Genomic DNA, 22,730 nt, shown 5'->3' on the forward strand with positions numbered 1-22,730 from the left:
CATAATCTTTAAGTTGGTCAAATTTGTCTGAATTAAGGGCATTGTAAAATTGGAGATTTCTTCACGACGATGCAATTCTCTTAAATCAGTGTCACACTGCAGATCAATAATCTCACGTTGTAGCTCTGTCGGCACATTATCAATATCTATTGAAATCGATGTTCAACAAAAAAAATAGTGGTTACATAGTGTGAGACGAGACGCAAGGAAGACGTACTGAGATAATACATTTACGAAACAACAAATTCTTCAAATTTTAATCTATTGTCAATACTTTTTAAAAAATTATAAAAAAGTTATTCGTAATCAGAAGTACAATTAATGATGGCGAGCCGCAAAAAAATACCCGGCGGGCCGCAGTATGCCCCCCCCCCCCTGCTCTAGTAGTAGGTACTAACAGAAAAAAAATTAACATTTATTGAAATAGAATTTTCGAGTTAATGTATTTAAGAATTAATAGTATCGATCGATGGTACTTGATAGAATTTAAATTTTAATAGATTTAAGATTTGTACTATTCCATTTGAGTCGTTTTTTGCAACCCGGGTTTCGCCTTTCGGCAGGTTCTCATTCTCATATACACCCAATCCTCTTTTTGCACGGGGGATACGTACCAAAGATTACCATGTAAAAAAGATAAGGTGCCCATGCAAAAATTGTAGATAGGTTCCATTACTTAAAATCAACTCAAAATATGAAATTATTGAACTCAAAAATAAATCGAATTTATTTATTATTTATTCATAAAAATACATAGTTTTCGATTTAAATTATATTTAGCATAGAGAAATATATTCATTCAGTGTCGCTACTTGACAATAAACGTGTCCGTTCGATGGCGAAAAATTACTCTGATCTCTGGAAATATTTAACGACGCTGACGCCGAAGCACACGGCGCGTCTCTCGTATCGAACCCGAAGTGACTGACTAATGACGCCATGTATGTCTGGGCGGCATCTTGTGACAACATATCTATGCACCAGTGGCGTGCGGTCCATTGTAACGCATTTTTAGCATGCTTTTGCGTTGACCTCCCGGGCGGATTCGTTACAAAAAATCGCACAGGCGTAACCGTCACAATTGTAGCACGCCTCTTTCAATCACGAAAAGAGTGAACTTAGAGCATGACGTGGAAGCTGCGCGCTGCAATTTATTATTATTGTCATTTACATACGCAACAAAATATTCGTCTGTCCCGGTCCTCATTGTCCTCCATCAACTTCTTCTGGTAAATACACTCCTTCATTCTGATTACGCATTTACTTCTGTGTGTACTTCGACATTTACTTCTACATATGTTGACAATAATAAATGGAAGATATATCGTAGAAGAAAGAGAGGAGAGCTTCCTCCTACACCAGCAGAACAGAAAAAAAAGGAGCCGACAACGGAGAAAAGTCTAAATAATACAAAAACCAGTTTCTAGCAAAAATACCCATATTCACCATTACTTCTATCGATTATATGTAGCAAATACTTACGCTCCAACATTACTAAATGAGTTCATAAATTTTAATTTTCAGAAAAGTGCAATTGTTTGAATTCGGTTACTTTGACAAATAAATTTCCAACCAGCATTCAGAGAATCAGTAAGCAAAGCATGTATCCATGTACTATATGTAAATATGTACATACATAAATACGTATTTTTATTCTTTTTAGTTTTTTTAAACCGTGTTAAAGCAAAAAAAAATCAGTGTAAATAAAAAATAATCGGTACTTTATTTAAACCGTGTTACCTATTTCGAAACCGTGCAAAAAGAGGTAAAGTCTAATAGGTATTATTGATATATTTCACTAATTAACTTTATTAAATTCCTAGTATTGACGATTTAATGATCTATTATTAGGGTGTGACGATGTATACGCTTGTTGATTTTATTATTAGTGATAGGAAAGATCAATGGTAAACGTAGCAGAGGATGGCGCCACATTTTGTGGCTTAAGAACCTCCGTAATTGTATGGGTGCAGCTTCACTGAACTATTCCTGGTAGCAGATGACAAATCTAAGATTGCCTTCATGGTGGCTGACCTCCGCTAGGGGATGGCACAATAAGAAGAAGATAAGTGATAGGGATTCTTTACATTGACTTAATAGGTGGGTGATATAACTACCAATTATTTAATTCAAGAATTCTACAAAATAATCAGGTAGGTACCTCAATATTGAGGACTACTGATAAAGGAATGAAGTATTACACTAATTATACACCCACGATGGCCACGTGGCTTAAGCGCCGGTCTATAGTGTCGAGGGCCCCAGGTTCGAATCCTGGGTCTGGCAAGTACACATATTGTTTTTCAATTTGTGTATGAGTCAGAGTATGGACGTAATAGGTTGAGCAAGTAGCTGACATCCATTTCTCGTAAAAAAAATCTGTTTACACAAACCTCCACTCTGTGCAGGCCCGTAAGATCCTATTAGGATCGAACATGGTCGAAAGAAGAAGAAATTTCATTTTGAAAATAAATATAAAATTAGTTACCTAAATATTTTTTTACATTATTATAGTGGACATTCTTTGTCATCATAAAATATCACAATATTCTTGCAATATTCATAATTTTATGATATATTTTATAACCAAAATAATACAAGTAGGTAAGAACTTGCTTTGTAATAAATTAAAATATTTTATTACCCTCATAACGTAAGTTGGGTGATCCAGGTAAATAGACCAGTAGTAATAGTATTATACATAATACAATAAACATCATTAATAGTATTATACCTATATCAGAATTATTTTTATCTTTAGTTATGTATTGTCATGATTAAGTATCCTTGAGGTATTTGACACGATTGACATAAAGTTTTTAAATCCTGGCAATATTGAAAATACACACACACTATCAAATCAAGTCAAGTCGGCGTTTATACTTTGCGGTAGATGAGTGGTCAATTTTTAACTCTGAATTCAAATATCATTGTTAAAAACATAGAAAATGGAGTGCCTCTTAGGAATGAAATGCAATGATTTTGTGATGATCGCTGCCGATCAAATAAATGCTCACAGTATTATGGTTATCAACGACGGTAAGGATATGTTTGACATTTATAATTTGTTAACCTCAAAATTCTCGTATACAAAGTGAATGAGTAAACACTTTTTACAATTATTATTTATTTTCTCAAATTGAAATACATTTCAGATGAAAACAAGATTCATAAAATGTCCGAGAACTTGGTGATGGCGGTGGTAGGAGAGCCGGGCGACACGACACAATTTGCGGAATACATCGCGAAAAATATTCAACTTTACAAAATGCGAAATGGCTATGAATTAAGTCCATCCGCCGCGGCACACTTCACCAGAAGAAATCTCGCCGAATCACTAAGAAGCAGGGTGAGTGCGCAATCAAAATTAATATCATCCGTTTAACAAACTTATTACCTAATGAAAATTGTCCAATCTCACATTACAGAAAGTAGTGAGTAGTCACAATAAGTCAGTTTTCTTTGAAAATATGTATGTATTACTTTCTGCTTTGGGTGCTTTTTACTGGTTCTCCGTCGTCTTTATCTGTCAGTCGCCATTTTGGAATTCAGCTATCTTATTGTTATCGAATTATAGTCCAAGACATTATAGTATTTCGGCAAAAATTATAGGATGTATTGAAAATGTAAGTTTTTTGTTTGTCACATAAACATAACGGAGAATTCGAGTAATTCCGATGCCCTGCTTTATTAAAACACCTCTTACGATCGAAAAATGCAAGCACCGGCATACATACATAGTATACAACGCAAGACTACGTCCATAGACCAATATCGCATACTGAGATCTCATATTATATAGATTATACTTACTACGTCCCTCGCTTCACGTTATTACGATTTGCTGTGATTCAAGTACGAACATTTTACGGAACTTTAAACATCGACAATATAGACAACTTTTAAACGCAATGAAATAAGCAATGGGGTATATCCGCACAACTGGCGAATTCAATTAATTCCATTTTTCAAAATTGTGGTATTTTTGATGTACTATACTTTTTTAATAGTACGCGGACGAAAACGTTACTTTTTTAATAACGTTTTGGTCCGAGGCAGGGGCAGTATTTTCAAGCTCAGTCACATCATCATCATCAGGGACGCGACAACCCGGTGTGGGTCTTGGCCTCCTCCAACAGCTCCCTCCACCTGTCCCTATCCAGTGTGGCCGCTTTCCAATTCGGTACCCACGAATACGGCAGTCACTGGCAGATCCATCCAACCAGCGAATCTTTGGCCTGCCTCTTCTACGCCATATTGGATTGCTGGACATCACTCTCTTTGCCGGTTCATTGTCATTTATACGGTGCACATGACCTAGCCATCGCAGTCTCCCAATCTTAATTGATTGAACCGCGCTGCAATCTTCGTACAGTCCGTAGAGCTCAGCATTATATCTTCTCCTCCAATTGGTGCCGTCCCTGATCGGTCCATATTTACGGCGGAGAATTTTTCATTCAAAAATATTCAGGGCTCGTTCATTTCGCAGAGTTAATGTCCAGGTTTCCGATGCGTAGGTGAGCACTGGCTTTACAAGTGTCTTGTAAAGAGTGCTTTTAGTTCGGCGAGATTGTATGCGGGATATATAAAATGTCTTACCAGGCCAAAGTAGCATTTATTCGCAGACATGATTCTCTTGTTGATTTCTTCTGTCTGTCTTTCTAGCTGTCTGTACTCAATAAATCAAAAGGAAATGAACTAACATGTTTGTTTACCATCAATAATTGTCTGTATGCAAATCTTTTGTTTGATAATGCATTATTGTCAATTCAATGCTCGTCACTTCATAGTGATCATACCTCATACTGCATCAGATTGGCCTATATAAAAATCTACCGTCTTCGTTACAGTCTCCCTACAATGTGAACATCATACTCGGAGGTTACGACAAAGAGGCTGGACCTGCTCTCTTCTTTATGGACTATCTGGCATCCAGCGTCAGTGTGCCGTACGCCGCTCACGGATACGGAGGATTTTTCGCAAAGGCCATCATGGATAAGTACCATGAAACAGGTTTGTGTTATGTTTATCTTTTCGCCTGTAGATTTATTGTTGAAGCAATTGTACTAGACTACAAAAACTTTAATTTGAGTTGTGACAGTACGGAGAACCAATCTTTGTATAAAATACAATGCCGGACATGACGGGAACCAACATCCATTGGATTTCGGTCAATATGCTTTACCAATTGAGCAACTTACTTCCCTACGTAATTACAGTAGAACCTTATTAATAAGAACACGGATAATTCGAAATTCACCGTACTTCGAAATTTTCGCGAAACAAAAGTCCATTGAACATTATTTTCATATAAAACCATACCTTTAATTCGAATTTCGTAATTCGAAATTATTTCAGTGTCCTGGCATATAAAAATATTCAATAAATCGTAATAAAGTACACTATTTCATGAGCCAGTCATTGAAAATTGTGACAGATTTTTCGTAAAACATCATAAATTACTTATTTTAAGAAGTAATAAAAATAATCCTGACATTTTATGACCCATTAACACATGGAACCGGAAATGTGGTAGGCACATCTATGATCGTAAACAATATTGATGAAAATCAAAAAAAAAAAAAAAAAAATTTTCCCCCATGCATTTCACAATTTGTAATTCGAAATTTTTTTTCGATTTTCGGTCCCATGGAATTCGTATTAACGAGGTTTTACTGTATAACTAAATTAACTTTAGACACACTCGACTGAGAGTCTGACTAACCCCACGCAATCAATCGACAACAGTTTGATGTACCTCGGACATACCTCTAACTGCACTTCACCTCACCACTCCGCCGCTGCTATCTGACAACTTTACCTACTCGTATCACGATTCATGGTGAAACGTTGCAAGTGCATTATTTTCGAGGAATTTTTATCATGTTAATTTGGAACATTTTGAAATACTGAGAACGCGTACTTCCGCAGAACTTTATCATTTCATCGATCCAGCTGCCTCTAGGTCTACCTTGCGGACGTTTTGTACTTCTTGGATACCACTGGATGATTAGATTTGTCCAACGACTGTCTCTTCTTCGAGCTATGTTGTCCAGCCCATCTCTATTTAAGGCTTTTAATAATAATCATTTGGTATAATAAATGATAATTCAGGTAGGTCTCAACGTCGCATCAAACGTCATTGGATGGATAGTCCACTTCCTTGTGGACAGTTTTTCAACTTTTTTTGGTGCAGTCTTCTATCAAAGATTGGCGACCAACTTGCATTATGGATCCAGTCATATTAGATCCCCAACACCTTGGACTTTTAAGCCACTTGCAAAGGTTGCGTAGCTCTGAGGGTTACATGTAAATTGTATGTATTAATTTCACCGTAGCACAGTTAGCCATGAGTTTTCTTATCGGAACCAAGATGAAAAAATTATGCGTTGTTCGTGGAGCTTTGCAGACAATAATGTTCCTTCAAGAATCAAAACCTAAACTAACCTAAAATCCAGTATATCGGTTATTTTCAAAATTTGTTTGCCGCTGGCTTTCTGTAAACCGACAAGAACGTTATTTTATTTAGACATGAATTTTATCTCAGTATTATACAACCCAAAGAGTTTGGGCGGTCTTTAATATACGACCATATATCTCCGATACAAAATTTCACGGTGAAGTGTGATACGGCGAACTGCATAAGTACAAATTTCCGGACACGAGCTATGAGACTCTCCTTCTACCCACATTTCTACAGCGCTCTACCTTCATGGGCATTAGGAGTTTGAATAAATCATTTCTGTGCTTGATGGTACCTATAATTTGTCTTGTCTTATTGACTCATTTTAAAACGTCCTCATTGGTAATGTGATCAGCTTAGGATATCTTCACGGTTCGCCGATACAGCTACATTTCGAACCAAAAGTGCTTCTCATGCTATCTCAATCCTGATCGTAATTTCATGGTCTGGGACCAGTCTTCATGTACATGACAATCACAGTATTTTACATGCTCCACCCCTTTACAGACCTTGCTCTTAATGTGCGGGCGGAAATCTTTGACTTTTGGTGTGCTCACAACCATAAAAACGATTTTTTGCATATTCATACTGTATATAAGTCCGCATGGTGTTACCATCATAATTGACATTTGACAGTCTTGTAATAAAGTGTTTGATAATATTTTAGGGGGTGATAGTATTATCATATGTAGAGGAACCCGGACAATTTTCGATACCTATGAATCCCGGGATTAGTAAACATAATCCTGAAACCTTGGGGATTGTCTTAACCGAAAAAAAAAATATTTTTTCAAATACGGTACATGTTCAAACACGCGCGTTACCATGATCTTACTCCCTACTTCATTTATCGTTTGTCAATTTATGGCTACGGCCGTATGTCGTAGCTTAACCACTGGAAAAAGCCAATAGAAATGGCGTATTTCAAAAAAATACTTCCTTATTCTTAGGTCAATAATTATTATAAAGCAATCATTCATAGGATGTTTATCACATTTGAATGGTCAAAGACATAGCTTATAATCAGTATCTTCAGAATTATCTTCAAATGTGTTAATCGTGCCCATTTTTTGAATAATAAAATGCCTAATTCTTGTCAAATTTGGGATCACAAAGATTATAAAATATAATTTTTTATCGTAATTATGTCACTATATAATGTTAACATTAATTTTACTAATGGTTTTGTAAATGCGTTTAAAAATTAAAAAATCTCAACACCACTGCACATGGATGTACTGAAATATGACTATATTCTAAAACATTAGAACGAGAGGTTTAAAAGAATACTATTTTATGTAATAAAAATACTTTATGCAGTCATCAACTGTTTAAAATAAATATAAAGGATAATAAGGCTTCAAAATTATATAAATAGATTTTCTACAACGTTTAAGGAATGTCCAGGCTTATGCTCTGAAAATACCATAAAAGCTCAATTTTGACCTACGCTGAGCATGTGGGCCGTTAAATGTCTAGTATAAATTATACTAGACATTTTTGACCGATTTTATCAATGCTATTTGTATAAATAAAAAAATAATAATATTAACCATCAAAAAAAACGCCAATACCAGTCCCGGGATCGTCAAATTGTAATCCCGGGATCAAAATTTTGGCTCAGGATTGGATTACCTAGTCATATACTATACGCACTAACGTTCTTGAGATAAAAAGTAGCATGAATCGTTTGTAAACTAATAGATTCCGTCTGTTTGCAGATTTTTCAGAGCAGCAGGCATATGACTTAATGAAGAAATGCGTGAAGGAGATCGGCAAGCGACTCATTGTGAACCTCCCTAAATTCAAAGTAGTGGTGGTCGGAGCCGAAGGCATCAAGAATCTAACCAGCATTAGCCCTGATAACATTGATTGTTAAAATATATCTAATTATTGTAAGAAGCCGTCTGCTAAAATTTGTTTTAATCTTTATAATAAAATTAACATATAAATAGTCTAGATGTTTTATTTATACAATTATGAATAACTAACATTCAAAATATTTAGTTTTCACCATACCATGGAGGTAGGCTGTGGAGATCTGACATAAATAGTGCATACTAAACTTAGTGGACCTAATAGGTACAGCAAGTGGCGTAAAAACAAAAATCTGTTAATATAAACCTCCACTACGTGGAGGCCCTTCAGTATAATCAGTGTTGCCAAGCGTACTATAATTATAGTATTTGTACCTACTATAATTTAGCCCCGCGTACTATGTACGATATTATAAAAGTCTGAAAATACTATAATTTTGAAATTTCAGAAAAAAAAGGTTGGTAATGATGAAATATAGGAGTAAAGATGTTTGAGAGAGCTAAAAAAAGCTCTCGTTAATCACCTTGATGTAAATCGCACAAATACTATAATTTTTATGTCTGCGTACTATAATTCGTTGACAAAAATATGGCAACAGTGCGTATGATCTTAGGATCGGACATGGTCAATAAAAAAAAGAAAAAACTTTGACAGTCGTACTTTATTTATTTTCATTGAACCAAGAATAAGAAATTGCAGATGTAGTTTTTAAAATTCAATTAAACCATCCGTAAAGTAGAAAATTGGAATGGCAACGGAGCGATCTTAATATTTGGGAAGCTTACCAATTTTATGGGCTTGCAAAATAATTTCAAATGTCACAACACAAATGGGCCGTGTATTTTCAAAGTGAACTTATTCCACTTCAACAAATTTTTGGCAAAAGCCAAAAAAGTGTTAACGGCATAGAAGTATTAAATAAAAAGAGGGGCAAGTAATCGGCTCTCTCATACAACTGAATGAAGCAGGCCAACAATAGTCGACAACTTTCGAGAAATAGCGACGCGATAAAAAAAATTCAGGACATGACGGAGGATTTACTTTGGTCATTATGACATACCCATATAATATAATGTTACAACTTGATTACTAGCCTGCCTCACCATACCAGCCTGCTTCACCATACTTTCATATAACCTGCCGCCCCTAGGTTTACGGTGTTGACGTTAAATGTGTTTCTTATATTGGAATAAGTTACTTTTCTAACTACATAACACCGATTTTGAAGTTAATTTTTCTACTGGATTGAATGCTATTAGGTTATTCTATACAAAAAATACTCATTTAAAATTTCTGGCATTCATAACTCATTTTCGTCAAGTAGTGGAATATGTTCACGTTGAAAATACACCCCACCCCTCAAATGTACAGTCCTACAAACTTATCTAAAGAACGGTCAAAAATGGAACGATGAACTACCATATGGATGCCATCTTGAAAACATCATTCGAATGTCAGATTCTGTCCAGTTGCGAGTCTTGATTGGGTAGTTTTCGACGGTGGCTCCCCCATCCATTCTTTAGATAAGTTTGTAGATTTGTATAAGATATTTTAGTCCAAATTTATTTGCACAGTTTCAAATATTAATTCCCAAGCCTTATAGAATGTTTTGTTCAACATTGTTGATCGTCCTCTCCAACCATAGACAGAAGAAACCAGAGAAGCGGTGTTGCCGGTATAATTCTTTCTTTCGACCATGTCCGATCCTAATAGGATCAAATGGGCCTCCACAGAGTAGAGGTTTGTATTGACAGATTTATGTTTTTTTTTTACGAGAAATGGATGTCAGCCACTTGCTCAACCTATTAGGTCCATACCCTGACACACACAAATTGAAAAACAATATGTGTACTTGCCAGACCCAGGATTCGAACCTGGGACTCTCGGCGTTATAGTCCAACGCTTAAGCATCAAGAAATATTGGCTCTTGAATGTAAATGTTTGGGTGGCAACATGAAATTTGAACAAAATAATAAAAATACATTTTCTTTGTTAAAAATATGTTTTATATCAGGAATTTATTTAAGAACATTACATACATAGATACTGTTTTGATTTTGCTTTATATGATTAAGTACGTAATATTATTAAAAACATAATATTGTTCAACAATCTTATAACCCTTTGCACTTGTACCACTTTTTAGATTATTTTTCCTCAACAAATCAGTTATTATACATACAATTGAGGGCCATTCTGCCTATTTTATTTGAAATTAGACTAGAAAAGGTACTAAATAATATAGGACATTTTGTTGAAACATAATGGCCGACCCAAATGAAAGAAACAGTAAATTATTTTAATAACAATATGTATATCTCGAATTCGATATAGATTCGAGTGAATGTTTGACAAACAACCATCCTAAAATATACACTGATATTTAACGTTAACGGTGGCTGTGGGCTCCACCTGAAATGCAATGATTAAAAAAATAGTTTGCACACTTTTAATTGTTGTAAAAACTTAGATATTCTAGAATTCATCATGATTATTTTTCAGTCTTATGGTAAAGATACGAGGAATGTTCATATTATGTATTAACACGTAATTCATATCTAAAATACAAGGCTATATTAATGTGCGAGAAACAATTAACGGAAATACTTAACAGATACACATATTGTAATATACATTATTATAATAAATACAATTATTGGTCTACACTCAAAACAAATCATTAAAATCATATCAATACGTAGGTGTCTAATTTCAAAATATCTTTATATTAATTGTATTATAAATAAAACATTTAATATATGTACTTTCGCTATTAGGTCGAAAGACAAACCAATAAGTCAAGAGAACTTATGGTAACTCTCATGCGCAGAAAGGTTGTATACTTCCGCAAAGTATGATTAACACCGAGTCATAATGCAGGGAAAGATAAGAGAGAGATTCTCTTGGCTAGGCAACTTTTGTAAGTAGCATAGTGTCCAAGGTGTTTGTGATCTGATAGGACTGGCCCAGGGTAAGGGGATGTACAGCAAGTTGGTCACCAACTCACAACTCATCAAATTTAACGTCAGCATGACATTAATAAAAGTCTGGGATTTTGTAGTTAAAAAATATCCCAAATTGTCTTCACGCAACTAACGGCAGATGCAAAGAAATAATCGATGAAGTACTTCATATTTATTGCGCAATTGTATGTTTAACTTTACTTAACCATACATACTTCTCCCAAATGTTCTATATTTGCACTAGATAAGTAAACTATGGTATGCTCACATTGACAAATTGGTGATTTTTTGTGCTTTAAGCATCTGGTACATATTATTATGTTAAAAGATTTATAACCTGCATTTCTGTAGTTCTAGTTTTTAAATAATTTTTTAGTGTTTACCTCCAAAGACTTTTTCATTGTTAAGACATTACGAGTACCCAGTATTTATCATTGTCACAAAACAGATTACTAAGATAGAAATGTGAAAGCCAGTCGCCATGGATCAAGGCAGAAAAGCCAAATTTGGTTTATTGGCAAGAAATACAAAGCGCACAGATTGTCCGTTTTGCGTTTTAATAGGAGAACTATTAAAAATACCATACGATTCTTTAACACGTGTCTAAATTTATCCCATATTTCACGGGATTTAAGCCACCCAGAAGATAACCCGCTTTCCATTATTTTTGTGTTCCTTGATCATGGTAATAACTCAATTTCACCCAATTTTAACACACCGTAGCTTATCTGTCACATACAGATATATTACTTAAATATTTTTTAACTATACACCTCATCGACCAGTTGCCAAGATTACACTTGTAACCCTAATTAAATATTGTAACAGCATTCCTACATGCAAAAGTCACGGCATATCACTTTAAATTTTAAGCGACAGTATCCTTTCTCCGCAATCGTGTTTGTTTTAGTTCGTCACCAATTGAATCAATTATCAATTGGACACATCTTGTAAATGCTATGTTTTATAAATATACCGCTATAAAATAACATACACCTACAAAACTAATGATAAAAATCAACCTCCTATTGATTTAAAACAATTTGCTTTGAATATAGACTAAAGATATCCAAATGCAAAGGGTCATTAGAGAAAAAAAATTACTGAAACGGTTTTCCCGGTAGTTACATCATGTTAATACTAAACCAACATTGTTTACACAGTACGTACGGTGTTTGTACAAAAATAAATTTATTTAAACTTAAAAAAATAGTCAAACTCATCCGGAAATTGGAAATTATTATTTATAAAAAACCAGCACTCCCTCGAAATGTCAACCAGCCGATCGTCACTCACACAACATTAAGATTACGCGAATCCATTTGAAGAGACAGGATAATAAAAAACGGTGAACCAAAAATCACAACTAAAAATTATTATTAGTCGGGTATAATGAGAAAAATCAATCTACAGTATTTGTGCGGTGATTATTTCTTCTTGTCGTCTTCTTTCTTTTCTGCGTTTGTGTCTGAAGGATGGTCTTCATACCTGAAACGAAACAAATTAGTATTCATTATTCATTCATCAGTGGATCTTGGTGGCCTCCTGAAAAGGTATTGAAACAGTTTTAAAAATTAACAGGATACGTAAGTCAAATAAAAAAAAGGTTTTGTCAAAAACTTGATTAAATGAAAGCGACAATAATGGTAATTGTCTATTACTTTCTACTACTGTATCGTAATAATATTTAACTATTAAGTAATTGAACAATTTTGTTTTCTGATTCACGTTGAAATTATATCAATAATATTGTAATACTCCGGGACTATTTTTTATTGGGTCATTTTGTTTCAAATGTCCTATATTTAAAAAATATGTCTTTATTTTACTCCGTTTCAATTACCTCCCTTGATATTTCTGTACACTATATACAAACAATGGAAATTATGCTATAAAAATTGACATATTTTATGCATATGTATATATCAAAAATTATTAGAGCCATTTGCCATCTCGGCACTCATAGCAAAGAAGTTTAACTTCCACCGTGCGTGTCCTTGCACAGGCTCATTTTTTTACGGAAATTCGTTGTCGGTCATTCACTCGAGGTTAATCCTGACTGACATACTTCTGTCGGTAAACAAATAAACATTGTATAAAAACTGTTCACAAATATTCACCGTTTCATTGGAAGTAGTGACACAAGGTTTTGTGGAATGTTGTTCTGATTAAAATGCGCAAATTTGTACAATGTGGCCTGTTTAAAATACACATAATTTGATGCAATGTTTACAGGTGTAGACGTGTGTTGAGTTTCAAACAAATGACATAGTGTCTATAATTTGTTTGCGGTCATATGTATTTTGGTCTGGACTTGGCTAGACACTCACATAATATATCATCTGACGTGGTATTGTTATTAATTGACATAATTATAATACAGTTGAACTTGGTTATTACGAGGAAGTAGGGACCGACTGAATTTGCTCGTTATAAGCGTTACTCGTTATATCAGAGAATAGGTATTTTTAAATGAGCGGTAGCTTAATACAAAAAGTTGAAAATAAAAAATCTGAAAACCATCGTAAAAATCCCCGAAACAAGCATGGCATTTATAAACTACAAAAGAAATTTATAGTAATGAACGCTGGTAGGTATCTATTGACTTCACAAACCTTGGATTTTTTACTTATTTCAACCATATGCGTGGATATTTTTCAATATTGTCGGCGGAAACACCTAGGGTCATAAACATAATGCGATCCCGGCGGCATCCTGTTCGTTTGGACTTTTTATTGCTTAGGGTAGAAATGTTTTTAAACGATCGACACATTAAGTTTTAAGAAATTTTTTGACGATATTTTAACTCGATATATCTGATAAGTTGTTCGTTATAACAGTGAATAAATGTATGGAGAAAATCATAAACTAAAATATCAACGAATGTTTCGTCATTAGATCCGAGATCTCGCTATATACGTGATCGTAATAACCGAGTTCGACTATATTATATTGATGTTTGACTTGTTTGATGTTTTTATAGCCCAATTCTCTACCTATGTGTTATACAGATGAATAATAATTATGTATGATAATACATTCAGAAATTAAATCAGTTTCACAAAGTGGTTAGGCAATAAAATTTCTATTTCACGAATGCCACTTAAAATATCAGTAGCAAAACTTGTAAAATATGCGTCGTCGACCACATCTAGAATTTTCTTTTTTTTAAATGATACAGTATGCCTCCTTCTTCAAAATTGCAGACATGTTATTACAGACTTACGAGAAGAGAGCATTGATGTCTCCCTTGAGTAACGCCAGGAGAAGCGGCGTCGCGAGGCAGGCAGGAACCAGATACAGGAGCGCGGGCTGCGCGTGCCGGAATATGTGCATCACGCAGATAGTGGCCAGCAATCCCAGGAAGTAGGCGGCGAAAGTGGCGTAGAAGTAAGTGTGCGTGTTCCTCTGGAGGCTCTTGTCAAAGCGGAGGAGCAGGGCGATGAAGATGCCTGGCACCACGATATCTCCCAGACCCAGCATCGCAAAGTTTGTCGCGCTTAACCCGTTCGTCAGCAAGTCTTGGGGGAACACCACTGCAAAGGGAAATAGGGGATGATTTATCAGTCACTAGACTAATTCAATATAACTTTATAGACATGGAAGACTTTGATACCCAAATAATGTTTAATATTATTTTTAAGAAAGTATAATATTATATCATAGTAAAGTTGAACTGTTAAACCTCCTGATATTGACATCCACTCCACTCCTGATGACAAAATTTAAATTTTATAAGAGACAAAAAACTGCTCTATCAGCACAGACACAAATGTAGGCTTTCAATTTTATTGTAGTAAGTCCGGATAACTTAATTTAAATAAATAAGGGCTCGTGTTTGTAATAGCTCCGATGTGATTACTATGTAAATTGGAGCTTATTAATTTTGGTTTTAATAAACTATGCAGTGTAATATAATAGCGCCTGTACACATGCATGAATTTACTGCCATTCATGCATGCAAGCTTGCAACTGCAGGATAATACATGTTTACCCATACATTTTCTCGTTATGACCGCGATAACTGTCGGACTGACCAACTGACTGTCGATAGTAAATCCATGCAAGTGTAAACGGGGTATAAGGAACAGAGAATATAAAAAAAACTATTATTACAAATCACAATACCTAAGTGGTGTAACAGCTTCATGAAGACATAATACATTTTATTAATTTTTTATGTTAAATGCCTAACTACATACAATATTGTATGTAGTTAGGCTTTTTAATGAAATAAAATATATTATGTTAGGTACCGCATTAGAAATTGGTTTCTAATGTGTTTCTGACATGTTTTATAAAATATATAATACGCACATTTGATTGGTGCCTCAAATGACTTGGCCACGGTCACCATGACGTTGGTGCCGAACACCCAGAAGACATCGTAGAAGAACAGACCGCACAGGAGGATGCAGCCCGTCACCACGTTGTTCAGATGCAGCAACTCCACTCCGTTGATGGCAAACGCCATGCCAAACAGATTGTTGGCAATCCAATGCTGTCGTACAAAATGAATATCAATATATTGCCACAGACTAAATGGGCTTGCTGCAATCAAATGCAAACGACCCACACGCCCCATTCAATACACTCCAAACTAGTTAACCAAATAATTTCGTAGGTTAGACGACAACTAAACTGGAATAGTTTACGTTTTAAATATTTGAAAAACCTATAATACGTTCAATATTCAGATATCAAGTGATGCATTAAATAAAAACTAGAATATCAAGTTAAGTAGGTACTAATATTGTTACCATGATTTAAAGCTTTTAAGACCCAAAATAAAATTATAATTTCCAATGACAAATCAATAGTCTATAATCGGCATCCAGAGGGCCTCATGCGACCAAAATGTACATTTTTTGCGAATCATAAATGGCTGACCATACTATAATAACACTAATATATTGAATTATTTTAATAGCTAATAATTTTTATAGTTTTAAATTTAAAATCTCCATATTGCAAATCTGTGGCTTTAGTTGGATGACAAACACAAAACTGCACTGAATTTTCAACAATATGTTTTTAAACTCTAATGATGGACCAAACCAACTATAGTTAAAAAATACATATTTTGTGAACAAGTACATTATGTTCTGCCATGAGATTTGGAAAGAAAAAATTGTCCTCTCAACTGACGATCTTCATGTTTCAATTCGAATTTGTATTGTAAGTTTTAATTTGGATGCACATAATTTCTCCGAGAAAACTCACTTTATTGAGCAAATACCAGATGCCGACAACAGTTGACGCAGCATAGCAGAGCAGGTCGTGTGAGGTAAATTGATAGTTGAGGATCTCGTCTGTGCCACAGTGAAACTGTAGATGGAACGGAATCCGCGGAAACCAACCCTGAGCAGCAGCAGCACTGCTTACCACCGGACTAAAAAACAGATAAACTAATGAAATCAACACAATAAGTAACAAAATCAAAGATTGCCCACCAACTGCTTTGTAGAAGCTGCAGTGTACAAAAAGGAATGCGCATATGTGCCACTTACACGCAAGTGTATTTATAAAAAAATACAGTTATATGTTTTTATAATGCCTGTACACGTGCATGGATTTACATGCACAAATAGTGTGTATTTTAAACTATCGCGATAATAACTGTTTGCACGTAAAAGTGCTGACTGTCTTGCAAATCTCATTCAACAAGAGTAAGCGAGACGCGATGTTATCACCAAGATTATGGATAGACAAATAAATTGAACCATATATTTTCCATAATCACTAAGGTTAAGGCTTCGGGCACATAGGCAGGTGCTTTGCTTGGTGGCTACGTGCTAGGTGACATATCCTAGTGAACGAACGCACACTATTCTATCGCAATGGCCACACTGCACGCTTCGCGCCTCGCTACGTGATTATGAGTCTCCCGGCGAACAAACGTGGTTTGTTATTTTTATTGTGTCACCTAGTGATTTTGCCATTGTCTATGGATTTTGCAAGATGGCGGATGTTTCTTCAGTATGACACAACGTCAAACACCGTATATTTTGATGTTATGATTAATGACGCATGGGATGAATAATTGAAAGTACGCACGCAAGAAGTTTGAATTTGAGAAATTTTAAAGTTAAATTCTCTGTGAGAAGTAGCTTTCTGGTTAGTTTTGAGAGTGACATATCGTCGTTGACTTGAGCACTCCCAAATGTCAAAAGAGTTTGTACCTAAGCACGTAGCCTGCAATTGCCGGCCACAGACGGACAGTTCTCGTAACAGGTTGAACATGCCAGTTAATAACTATACAGTTATCTTTGGTAGATAATCTGCGGCGCCCATAGACGGACACTTTTCGACCTTTCAGATATGTGCCATGTTCAAACTGCCAGCGACCCCCCACTCCCGTGTTTTTGTAAAACTGTTGGAATTTCAACTAGCCGAAAGTTCTCGACTGACATTAGATGGCGGTAACGTAAAGTAGAATATACCGCACGATACAACTACGGCTGGTGTTGCTTGTTATAAAATACAAATTCATTTATTATTAAAAATATAATAATATTATGTACGCGGAGATCGCAAATATTATATTTTATTTATTTTTACGAGAGTAAAACAAAGTAATAGTTATTTATGTAAACATATTATTTTATACAATATAATATAAATGTTAAAAATTTAGAGAGCATTATAAATATTAAGTTATTGTGAAAATATAGACTAATTTTATTTATTGTATGTAGTGAATATTACAAATTATTAATTTAAGACGTTCACAACATAAATTAATATACCTAATTGTGAATGACAATGTCGCTAAATCTAAATAAAATCTAAGTATATATTTTAATAATATCATAGTAATTAATTATTATACTGATGATTGATGTAAATATAATTTTGTGGCTTATTGTATATAAAATCAATACCTTTATAAATATTACCGTTTTCTTACTTAATTAATACTGTCCATTAAAGGGAATAATTTATTCAAAAGAAAAGATTATATTTTATATTTACACGAATGTGTATAATATTGTTTCGGTGAATCGATAAAATACACAATCCACTAGCGAAATCATGATTCATTTTACCAACGTCATAGGTGTGTATTTATGTCAAATTATTCGTGTATCATCGTTCAAGTATACCCTACCTAAAACTAATTTAAACAATACCCCTGTGTATTATCTCCGCGAACATAACCTCCATAGTTTTTGACACTTGCTCTGCCACGGACAATAACTGTACGTATATGGGCACGTCTGTTGACAGTTCGACAGATTTAAATGGGGTAGTTAAACTGATCTGTGGTGTGTCCACTAACGTACAGTTATTGAACAGTTATTGTCTGTGCCATGTTCAAACTGCTACGAGAACTGTCCGTCTATGGGGGCCTAATGTGGCAGTAGTGTTTTTAGTAGACAAGCATAGCATCTAGCTCAGGGCTAGAGAAGCACCTGCCTATGTAGCCGAAGCCTTAGGAATTCAACTGACATATCGCTTCCTTCATTATTGACGCTGTTTACTGGTTATAGATTATTAAAAATAACAGTGGCATAATTATCTTTATTCACTTGACTCAAAACTATTGTTTGTGACATATTGATTAAAACTGTCTGGGCGAAGTGTGGAGGTAGGCTGTTAAGATCCGCCATAAATGATGCACACTAAACTTTGTCAGTCATACGTATTTATTTTCATTGAAATAAGACTACAATAATTTACAGACGGTGTTGCTTAGTTTTTATAATTCGATTCAACCTGCGAAAACCAAGCCATAATTGATAATAGTCAAAAAATACTCATCTATTTATAAAATATTTAAAATTATGCAATTAAATTATATATAACTTTGGATATTTTATAGATAGAATAATATTTGTTATCTATTATAGCTTGGTTTAGGCAGGGCTTTGAATTTAAAAAAATTAACCAATAATAATAATATGTATTCTTAATCTAACGATAACATATAAGTATGAATGAAAAAGTGTTCACAATTTTGTCATATCGAAATATACCAAAACTATTAGGCAGAGTTTTAAAAACTAACCAATACCATCTGTAAATTGTAGTCTTAGTTCAAATACGTATGACTAACAAAGTATAATGTGCACTATTTATGGCGGATCTAAACAGCCTACCTCCACCCTTCGCTACTGATAAGTAGACTGTCTTCACTTCGTTATAGTGCTATGTTATTGACCGAATTTGACGTTACGAGCTATCCTAACAGTGTTGTAAAAATTCACTCTTCATTATTGATAACAGTGTTTTAATATCAAGTGATCCTTATAATAATACACACCCGCGATATTTACGCAGTCACAAGAGTACTAGTAATTAATCTATTTCTTTTTTTTTATATTAACGCTTTCGCTGCTGAAGAGATTATGAGATTTTAATTGCCCCCTTTAAAATGCACGTTAATTACATCGATCGGCCGCCTGGTCATTACGCGCCGTGTGCGTCTTCCGCGTCCAAAGTATTAATAGAATAAATTGGGTACATGTCGGTTATTGGGAAGCCAGCGACAAACACATTTTGAAAATACCCGATATACTGGATTATTTGTTAGGTTGGGTTAGTTTAGGTTAAATTGAGTTAGGTTTTCATTCTTGAAATTCATGAATTTTGTCAAAATCAACTATGACAATTAGCGCGGTTCCCGCCTGGCTTCCCCATAACCAACTTGTACAATAAATTGTTTTATTTACCTTAACAAATGGCTAAGAGATATGACCCCGAGGAAGAAGAAATAACCAGTCAACAGAAGGTTAATGTATTCCTTGGAGAAGATTTGGAAAAATATATATAGACCGAAGAGCGCACAGGATGCAATCAGTGGGAAGATAAGTGCATATTGACTTGTCATAGTCTCTGGCTTTGTTCCAGATTCCTGAAAAAAATATAAATATTAAAATAACGACAGAATTATTTAAAAATCAATGAAGAAGTTTAAATTCAAATGATATTGCCATAAATTGTTAACCTAAAAATGCAATAAAAGCAAAGATATTGAAAACCTTCCTATAAAGAGATAGAGCTTAAATGTATGGAATTGAAGCAAAAAAAAAGACCATTGGTCCACATATGAAATTAGCTACAAGTGACTTTGCATTGCAATTTCATTTGAAGAGAACTTCACACTTCTGCTAAGACATTTATTTGTCAATTTGCAAGACGTATAAAAAGACAATCTCTGTCACGATGAGTAGATAAGCAGCCCGTAATATCACACTTTGGCATTATTATTTAGTTGAAAAATCCTGTAAAATTAAATTTGTGTAAAACCATTTGAGGGGTGTATTTTCAAAGTGAACTTATTCCACTACTTGACGAAAATGAGTTATGAATGTCAGAATAACATTTTAAAGAAGTATTTTTTGTATTATAGACCCATGTGATTCCATTAGGATCGGACATGGTCAGAAAAAAAAATTGTATAGAAGAACCTAATAGTCCAGTAGAAAAATCAACTTCAAAATCGCTGTAAGTTACAAAAGTAGCTTATTCCAATACAAAAAAAATATTATGTAACATCAACACCGTAAACAGTTTTTAGGCTTCTTAACTTTGAAAATACACGTCTCATTTATAGCTGCACTCAAGTAGTCACAATGAACATAAAAAATGGCCACCGTTGCGTGATGTAAGAAAATCGGAATGGCAACTGAGCGATGTTCATATCTGTGGAGTTTACCAATTTAACCATGCTTCACGCGCTTGCTAAATAATTTCAAATGTTATAACTGAAATAACGTATAAGACTCGTTCTATCTAGTGCGTGTTCTTTGAATAAAAGTGATTTTATCAAGAATAGCTTTATATTTGGGACAGCCAAGCCGTTTTTATGTGCGGAGATGGTTAGGAAAATCGCTCGATAAATCTTATTATACAAGGGTCTATAATACAGCCATAAATCTGTTGAATTGATGCTATATTCTTTGATGGAAGTAGAAGAATTGTTGCAGATGAGTAATTCACATACACGTCATGATCTTTCTGTTTAGGAGACAGCCACCAATCAATGTTGGTAGAAAAGTAATTTAGGTTAGGTTAGGTTAACCTAACAAATAATTCAGTATATCGGCTATTTTCAAAATGTGTTCTCCGCTGTATTCCTCATAACCGAACTGTACCGTAATTGTTAGTCAGTCATCCACATTGTGACGATTCCACCACCCCATGAATTGCATCATTATTTTTGATTTTTCAAGTTAAGAACCTATAAAAACTTATCGAAGATTATGTACTGAAGGTAGCTATGTAATTATTATAGTATGGAAACAATTAGGTTAATAATAAGGCTGGCATTGGTTAAGCGTCAATGCATTAGATAGCGTTATCTCTACTGTGTTCGATTTCAATAATGAAACTGCATAGTGTGCGGTCTCGACAGTTTCCCAACAACGCCTTGGTGCAAATTGAAGGGAAATGTATTAAAACGGAAGAAAATCATCTATACTGCAGAGGGTTGTATCAAAAAATAGCAAATAATGCTGACATCACGGTCATGACAAAATCTAAATGGATAAATGTGGTACAATTTGTCCACGTACCTTTTGTTCCTTATGGTGTTTGACAGATCTGAATGAGCCGAAAAATATTGGAAGCAGGGCCATTATTACTAAGCTGCCGTATGCTACCGCCATTCCTTCGGGGGTTGAGGGTACTTTCTCAGTAACATTTTTGACAGTTTCTATAAATTCTTCTAATTTCTCTACTGTTTCAGACACGACCGTATCTGCCGCGTCAGCCATGTTGTCAAAATTGTAAAGTCAACTAATGTTGCAATATGAAGCAAACACAATTTGCAAGTGTCACAGTGTACTGCCAGTGTTAAAAAATAGTACCTCCTTTCAGAGACAATGCTAGGTAGAAAATAGATAGGTATGTCAATGTAAACCCACATGACAGATTAAGACAGAAGAATAATGTAAAAGCCATGGACCAAGGTTTTAAAGCAGGGTACTTTATGACAGTCATAACATACAAAACAAATAAATAAAGGGCGAAGACTGCCTTCAGATATAGAATGCGCGTCACGTTAACAAATTTTATTGTAATGCATAGGTATTTATACATACGTAGAGTTGCTACTTCATTACTTTGCACTCCGGTTCTAGCTGAAAATTATGTACCTAAAATATTCTAAAAATAATTGTTTTACATATTATATTATCTAGGTAGATATTTATTTTCTTATTACTTACCTTCTCTTCTTCTTCTTCTTTCTCGGCACTACATCCCGGGGCGGGATTTGGCCTCCTCTACAATTGTCCTCCACACGCTCCTTTCCCTGGCTGCTCCTCTCCAGTCTCCAGCCCTCCCCATCTTTCTCCAGTCCTCTTCGATGCAGTCAGCCCACCTCTTCTTTGGTCTGCCCCTAGACCGTTTCCACTGTGGGATCCGCCTGGTCGTGATTTTTGGCGTCCTGTGCTCAGGCATACTCTCAACGTGTCCAGCCCACCTTAGTCTTTGGGATCGACAGAATTTCACCACCGTTTCATGTTTTATTAACTCTT

General features: G+C 34.8%; 2 protein-coding genes across 2 annotated transcripts; one reads left to right on the plus strand and one right to left on the minus strand.

Annotated features, from left to right (window-relative positions):
* The first annotated feature begins 2,851 nt into the window (after window positions 1-2,851).
* Window positions 2,852-8,419, plus strand: Prosbeta4 (Proteasome beta4 subunit). The gene is made up of 4 exons (XM_085943367.1): window positions 2,852-3,039; window positions 3,156-3,349; window positions 4,851-5,013; window positions 8,185-8,419. The coding sequence occupies exons 1-4, from the start codon at window positions 2,949-2,951 to the stop codon at window positions 8,340-8,342; spliced, it is 606 nt and encodes a 201-aa protein (XP_085799493.1). The 5' UTR covers window positions 2,852-2,948; the 3' UTR covers window positions 8,343-8,419.
* A 2,782-nt stretch (window positions 8,420-11,201) lies between these two features.
* Window positions 11,202-21,989, minus strand: LOC147074700 (signal peptide peptidase). The gene is made up of 6 exons (XM_085943368.1): window positions 21,765-21,989; window positions 19,920-20,101; window positions 16,468-16,636; window positions 15,562-15,745; window positions 14,471-14,780; window positions 11,202-12,732 (listed from the first exon to the last, which is right to left on the minus strand). Exons 1-6 carry the CDS (start codon window positions 21,963-21,965, stop codon window positions 12,672-12,674), a joined length of 1,107 nt encoding a protein of 368 aa, XP_085799494.1. The 5' UTR covers window positions 21,966-21,989; the 3' UTR covers window positions 11,202-12,671.
* Window positions 21,990-22,730: the final 741 nt, after the last annotated feature.

Source organism: Rhyacophila brunnea, unplaced genomic scaffold (assembly GCF_057557595.1).
Source record: "Rhyacophila brunnea isolate RB1 unplaced genomic scaffold, BYU_Rbru_1.0 scaffold_16, whole genome shotgun sequence".
Classification (NCBI taxonomy): domain Eukaryota; kingdom Metazoa; phylum Arthropoda; class Insecta; order Trichoptera; family Rhyacophilidae; genus Rhyacophila; species Rhyacophila brunnea.

Bases quoted from the DNA above. Each gene is read 5' to 3' on its own strand.
- Prosbeta4 (XM_085943367.1), top strand. From the start codon at position 2,949: ATGGAGTGCCTCTTAGGAATGAAATGCAATGATTTTGTGATGATCGCT. The intron at 3,350-4,850 runs GTGAGTGCGCAA...TCTTCGTTACAG, and splicing joins CCGAATCACTAAGAAGCAGG to TCTCCCTACAATGTGAACAT. The intron at 5,014-8,184 runs GTTTGTGTTATG...GTCTGTTTGCAG, and splicing joins GGATAAGTACCATGAAACAG to ATTTTTCAGAGCAGCAGGCA.
- LOC147074700 (XM_085943368.1), bottom strand. From the start codon at position 21,965: ATGGCTGACGCGGCAGATACGGTCGTGTCTGAAACAGTAGAGAAATTA. The intron at 20,102-21,764 runs GTACGTGGACAA...TATTTTTTTCAG, and splicing joins AACACCATAAGGAACAAAAG to GAATCTGGAACAAAGCCAGA. The intron at 12,733-14,470 runs GTAAGTCTGTAA...GTTTCGTTTCAG, and splicing joins GACATCAATGCTCTCTTCTC to GTATGAAGACCATCCTTCAG.